The sequence below is a fragment of the Sphaerodactylus townsendi genome, linkage group LG02, assembly GCF_021028975.2.
Source record: "Sphaerodactylus townsendi isolate TG3544 linkage group LG02, MPM_Stown_v2.3, whole genome shotgun sequence".
NCBI lineage: Eukaryota > Metazoa > Chordata > Lepidosauria > Squamata > Sphaerodactylidae > Sphaerodactylus > Sphaerodactylus townsendi.
This window is the reverse complement of record NC_059426.1, coordinates 125,616,349-125,622,805: the sequence shown is the minus strand read 5'-3', so window position 1 is coordinate 125,622,805 and position 6,457 is coordinate 125,616,349. Positions and strand designations below refer to the sequence as shown.

Here is a 6,457-nt window from a genome sequence, read left to right as displayed (position 1 = left end):
CTTTCTCAAGGCACGTTTCCTCCTACTGACCCCGATCCTGACATTCTTCACCCACGTCTCCCCAGGGGAAGCCTCGATGAGGCCGCCTGATGCAATCACCTGCCGCCTTTGCTCGAAAGCTTCCAGCCAGGTTGCATCATCCCGTCTTTTCCACAGCGCGCAGCAAAGCAACCAATGAGCGGGAGAGCTCTGTCCTGGACGGGCAGGATGCTCTAACCTATCCGAATCCTGCGTGCCGTCAACAGGCGGAACTATTCGTGGCGGTAGGGACGCTGGAGGCCCTGATTGGAGGACAGGCGGCGCGAGGCTGGCATGTCCAGGGACAACTGGGCGGGGTTTACCGGCAGCCTGGTATTTAAGCGTCTGGGCAGAGATGCGAGGGACTGTTAACTTCGGGCGCTGCTTCGTAGCTCTCGCTTGTCCCCACCGGTCTGTCGTGCTCAGCCACAGTCTCGCCCTCTGCCCTGTCCAGCCCTCCCCCGGGGTCAAGAGGCTGCGGTGCTGCAGCTGTAGCTCCTTCTGCGGGGTCATGAAGAGGGAGCCGCCGCAGCCGCCCTCCGACGGCGGAGAGCATCCCGCTGTGCGGCAGCAAGACGAGGTATCCTCCGCTGCGGGAGATGCACCTCCGAAGTCCCCGCTTTGGGTCTTCGGCTACGGCTCGTTGGTGTGGAGACCGGATTTCGAGTTCACTTCCCGCAAGGTCGGCTACATCCGAGGCTACAGCCGTCGATTCTGGCAAGGAGACACTTTCCACCGGGGCTCCGAGAAGATGGTGAGAGGATAATGCACTCCATGGGCGGGGAGGACGGGCGTTGGGCGTCTTCCTCTCTTGGGGCGGGGGGGGGGGCAGAAAACGCCAGCAGATGGTGTGAGTCTCCTGCCGAAGAAGGTTGAGATTCAGGGGACTGGAGAGGATGCCAGGTGTGAGCCAGGAATGGGTGGCTGGTTGACTCTTGGTGGGAATGCTGATGGAGAGAGTTTGGCAGTCAAGAGGGTTAAAAACTGTCCGCCGTGGAGCTCTCCTAGCACCAGTTTCCCCATGGTCTTTGCCTTGGCGTTGCCCTTGCAGTGGCTGCAACTGGTGCCTCCCTTATTTTCTTGCACTGCTACCGTGGAACTGGTGCCTGCCATATTTTCACCTTGGCTGCCTACAGGCAATATTGATTGCTCATCATGGGGTTAGGGGTCTTGTCACCTAATACAGTATACTAACATGTCTGTTTCCTCTTCTATGTAGCCTGGAAGAGTGGTCACCCTCCTAGAAGATTATGATGTAAGTATTCATTGCCTGTATCTTTATGTCTGGTTGGCTTTCAACTACATCTCTGTAACTATACTTAACGGGGGTGGGGGTGGGGGTGGGGGGTATGACAAACTAGCACACCTCTTAAGAGTCTACCACTGCCACTACCTCCCAGGAACATCAAGGTTAGATTGATTGAATAACTGCAGCAGAACAGTTGCTTTAGCCTGTGGTCTTAAAATGACCTGTGGATGCCCAGTACATCAGGAAAAAGGCACCGAGAGTGCTCTTGACATGAAAGTCTATTATCATGTAAATAGTTTTGGATGACAGAGGCAGACTACAGTGGGAAAACAGTTACAGAAAAATATTTGGTATGCAATTGAGTCAATACCATGGCATCTCAAAAAGCCTTTACAAAAACTGATTAATCGTTTGATGAGTGAGGCTGAGATTCAATTAGAAGCTCAGGTGAAACACATTCTGGATTGTGGACATGGCAATGAGCCATTGTGTTTGCATAGCCAGGAAATGAACTTCTGCAAAACCTCTTTGTAGAAAGCTGTTTTGCAGGGGAGCTGGAGACTGAACTGTGGGTGTCTTCTGAGATTCCTTTCCTTATTCGTGTTGTCAGATAGGTGATGCATTAGGCAAAGAATGAGCAAAGATTTTTCTTTCTAATGAGCAAATAATCACGTTAATTTGAAAGACTTAAATAGTGGTGAAACTGCATCAAGCTTGCCAGGGCTATTGAATGTACCAGCTATGTTCATCTACAGTCTTAGGGGTGGGGATGGGTCAGAAGCGTAGCTGGGCCATACTGCATCCGGTGGGCACTCTGTGTTTTTCCAAAATCCCCACAATAACACAATAACACGCTGCTTATGTTAGTTCAGCCACTAGAGAAGTGCAGTTTGGAAAAAGCAGCCTGTTCACTTGAGGCTGAAAACAGCCTGGTGGGAACTACATTTCCCAGGAGACCTTGGGGCTTGCAAGGTCTCCTGGGAAGTGTAGTTCTCACAAGGCCGTTTTCAGCCTCAAGTGACCAGGCCATTTTTCCAGCCTGTACTTTCAGGCTGAACTAAGGTAAGTGTGGGGGGGGGAGGCGTGGGAGGGTGTGGGATGATTTTCCATTCCCCCCCCCCCGCCCCCGGCATGCTCCCAGTGCAATACAAGCACACCCGCCCCCTAGCATCTCCACCTCTGAGATAGGTAATACCCACATGAATTTTAGAATTCAAGTAGAGAAGCCTTCAAAATGGCTGGCAAAATATCTTTTTCTTTGTATTGATTTCCATTCCTGATGGTGGCTGTCAGAGCTCTTTTCTCCCCTTGTTTGGCAGATTTATATAAACTTAGCACATCCATCAATTTCTTAGTATCATGACCATAGCTCTGTTTCTGCCTAAGCAGCAGCAAATAACCCTTTGTAATTTGACTTCTTGTTCCAGGGGTGCACCTGGGGTGTTGCCTATGAACTCCGTGGAGACCAAGTTGCTGCCTCACTCAAGTACTTAAATATGCGGGAAGCAGTGCTGGGTGGCTACGATACCAAGCTCGTGAAGTTCCACCCCCAGGATAAAGAGGCTGGTGAGCCTGTCCTGGCCCTGGTTTACATTGCTACATCTCAGAATCCCTCCTATCTTGGGCCGGCATCGGAAGAGGACATTGCCGCTCAAATCATCGTTTCCAGTGGCCGTTCAGGTCACAATATAGAGTATCTCCTGCGACTGGCGGACTTCATGCGCTACTGCTGCCCTCAGGTAGAGGATGAGCATTTGTTTTCAATTGAGGAGGCACTCATCTCTATCTTACCCTGCCTATATCATGGTGAGGAATCCTTGGTGGAAGAATGAACATGACTCTGCCTGCTGGAGGGGCTGAGAGATGATTTTTCATCAAGGTCAAAGAGGTGAACACAAGAGATGCACCTTTTTAATGCAAGTAGTAGTCTGATCAGTAGGATCAGTAGATGAAGTAGTGGATAGGACAGCTTTCTCACAGCCGGTTTTTTACGGTACCTGAGTAGTGAACTATGCTGGGAACGCATAGCTGACTGGAAAAACATGGCTTTAGGAAGCGTAAACCAAGCAGTGCTCTTTTTTCATCTTCAAGAGGAAATCAGCTGAAGATTCAGTATGATTTCTTTTCAATATTTCTGAAGCCGCTCTCAAGCAAAGACTTGGTTGCAGTGTTGAAGCGCTACAAACTTTGCTGTACCTCATAAACTGACAGAGCCACTGGGGTGGTGGAGACTGAAGTGTATGAATGTTCCAAGTCCGAGGGATTGGCCTCAGTCTTCTCTCTCCATCCTCCTGGACAATGACTTAACCCTCATGCCTATGCCGGGGTTCCAGTGCAATATCAGCTCCTTGCTTTCTGTAGGCTCTAATGGGGCCAAATGTCTTCATTCATGTCTTAAATGAATGGTCAGTGCACTAAACTTTTTGTAACTTGAAGATGTATTTATTGTAATTAATATATATATATATATTTCCTTATGGAAAAGCTTCCAGTGGTGGTTTGTGTCTTGGCATATGCCCTGTGGTGCAGGGAGTGTTGTGAAGGTTTTAGGCCAGATTTTCTGGCTTGGGAGAGAAACTTACTTCAGCAGTCAGTGGTAGGCTGGTGGATATGATGCTCCTCTGCACAAATAACATCTCCATGAACTGTTCCCTCCAGTTCATAAGACTGTAAGACGTAAACACTGTTTAAAGCTGAGCATTTCTCGTGGCACAGTGCCATCTACATACTTGTTACCAAACAAATACCCAAACTTCCCAACAGCATCCTTCTGTAAGGGCTGGAGGCCCTGTGTATGATTGCCTGAAGGCAGAAATGAGCTGGCATTTCACAGCTTCTGACAATGCTTCAGAAAGATGCTGCTATTGTAACTGAAGCTTGTTAACATAACAGACCTTGACATATGGTTTTCTATGGAAGAGTGCTTAATGCCTGACATTGTCAATGGTGTGCAAAAAGAGAAACAGTTTCTTGCCCCTAGAAACAAAGCAAGTTGACATTCTATAGCTTGCCAAGCAGTTAAGGAGGACTTCTTGTTTTGCGGTGAAAGAACAGCTCCAGCCTCTGCCAATAGTTATTCACAAAAGGAAGAAGAAAACCATACCAAGAAGATCACAGATGTTGCAACATCGTTGTAATGACTAGCTGATGCTTCCAATGCAGGCTTTCCCAGCCTTTATTGAGAAGGACACGACCCTTTTTCCTACATTGGCAGTGGTGGCTTATTTGCTTTCTGCAGTGCCCCTGGTGTGGGTGGATATATATGGATTCACGTTGCACAGTGTGAAGAAGGCATGTAGTTATTCTTGTGCCACTTTTCAATTTTGCCATGGTCAGGCCACATGTTAGCCCTCTGCTCTGGAAACAAATACCTCAGTTGGTGATATTACATTTCCTTCATCATCCATTGCTGAAAGCAGAATTACTCCCTTCTCCAGAAGCAATGCACTCGCCCCCCTACCCCAACATAATCTTATTGTGGCATATTTTAAGATACTAGAAATACTATTGGGAGAGAAGGCGGCATGGTATAGCTTGATCTTAGAAGCTGAGCAGGGTCAGTACTTGGAAGAGAGGATCACCAAGAAAGGCTCTACAGAGGAAGGCAATGGCAAACCACTCTGCCTCTCATTTGCCTTGAAAGGCCTGTATTGGGGTCACCCTAAGTCAGCTGTGACTTGACAGCACTTTATGCACACACAGAGATGTTTGAATAATGTGCAGTTTTCTTCTCCCTGACTGTGTATGGAGAAAACAAGTGAACAGCAGCCAACGTTAGGTATACATTTATTCCATCTTCTGTTCCATTTTCCCCTGGTTGAGCAGTTTTCCTTCTTGGAGAAGACCAAGGCAAAGAAGGTGTTGAGAAGTTCTGCCTTTTCTCTGACCCCTGTTAGCATTTTGCCATCTTCTCCACACAATGACCTTATCATGTGCCTTTTTCTTACTTTTCCTACAGACATAACCCAAAAAAGCCTTTTTAATTGTTTTTAACTTCTCTGGTAAGCCTGAGCTCATTCTGTGCTTTAGCTTTTTTTACTTTTTCCCTAGACATCTTGGCTATTTGTTTGAATACCTCTTTGTTGATTTCCCCCTTTTTTTCCATTTCTTGTACATGTCCCCTTTAAAGCTGAGCTCAGTTGAAAGTTCTTTAGACATCCATCCTGGTTTCCCTCCTCCCGTTTCCCTCCTTGGAACTGTTTGAAATTGCGCCTTCAAGATCTCACTCCCACCCATCATGCACTCCCTTCTCTTTTGCTATTCTTAACCACAGGATCACAACCAATAGTCTGTTAAGTTTACTGAAATCAGCTTTCTTAAAGTCTAGAATGCGTGTCTGACTACACTTAGCATCCCCTTTCCACTGTATAACAAACTCTAGGAGAACACGGTCACTCCCATCAAGGATCCTACCACTTCTGCCCATTAACCAGGTCATCATTGTTGGTTTGGAGCAGATCTAAAATAGTTGATCCCCTTGTAGCCTCTTCTACCTTCTGGACCATGAAATTGTCTGCAAGGCAAATGAGGAATTTGTTGGACCTTATAGTCTTGGCAGAGCTTGACTTCCAACAAATATCAGGATAATAAAAATCTTCCATTACTATTACTTCTCTCCTTTCTGAAAGTTTGGTCATCTGTTTCAGGAAGGCATCATCCAGCTCTTCAGTCTGGCTTGGGAGTCGGTAATAGACTTCCACAGTGAGATCACTGTTGTTTCCATTCATGGATGCTTCACCAACTGTAGCATGATACTAATCACAGAAGATATTTTCCCCTAGATGTCTGAACAAATATTATTTCCATACCAGCCTTGTAAACTTTCACCCAAATGAAGTCCAGGAGGATTTTCTTACACCCTTCTTATGGCTGGAGTGCTGTGAGCAAGTGGCATTCAGGGGGACCTTATTGAACTCTTCTTTCAACACGATCATGTGGGCAGGGGATGCACTGGAGGCAGTTCTCCTGAGGATAGAGGTCAAGTGCAGAAACACAATTCTCTGCCTGCACAGATGCCAAGAAAAGCTTAGAGAGAGACTGTCTGCTTTTCCACTTCCAAGAAAACAGTTATGAAAGACACAAGACACTGTTTTGCAGTACATCTATTGACTGTTTTTCCCTTCTCAGCCTGCATAGCCTCTTCTTTTCAGCCTCGCTGGAAAACCCACCTTTCCCATCTTCTCTGCTTGC

General features: G+C 47.1%; 1 protein-coding gene across 1 annotated transcript; it reads left to right on the top strand.

Moving 5' to 3' along the window:
* Positions 1-371: 371 nt before the first annotated feature.
* Positions 372-3,753, top strand: CHAC1 (ChaC glutathione specific gamma-glutamylcyclotransferase 1). Its single transcript, XM_048483467.1, has 3 exons — positions 372-772; positions 1,238-1,273; positions 2,695-3,753. Exons 1-3 carry the CDS (start codon positions 374-376, stop codon positions 3,097-3,099), a joined length of 840 nt encoding a protein of 279 aa, XP_048339424.1. The 5' UTR covers positions 372-373; the 3' UTR covers positions 3,100-3,753.
* The last annotated feature ends 2,704 nt before the right edge of the window (positions 3,754-6,457 follow it).

Coding starts and splice junctions, on each gene's coding strand:
- CHAC1 (XM_048483467.1), top strand. CDS start 374: ATGCGAGGGACTGTTAACTTCGGGCGCTGCTTCGTAGCTCTCGCTTGT. Junction 773..1,237: donor ACCGGGGCTCCGAGAAGATG/GTGAGAGGATAA, acceptor TCTTCTATGTAG/CCTGGAAGAGTGGTCACCCT. Junction 1,274..2,694: donor CCCTCCTAGAAGATTATGAT/GTAAGTATTCAT, acceptor TTCTTGTTCCAG/GGGTGCACCTGGGGTGTTGC.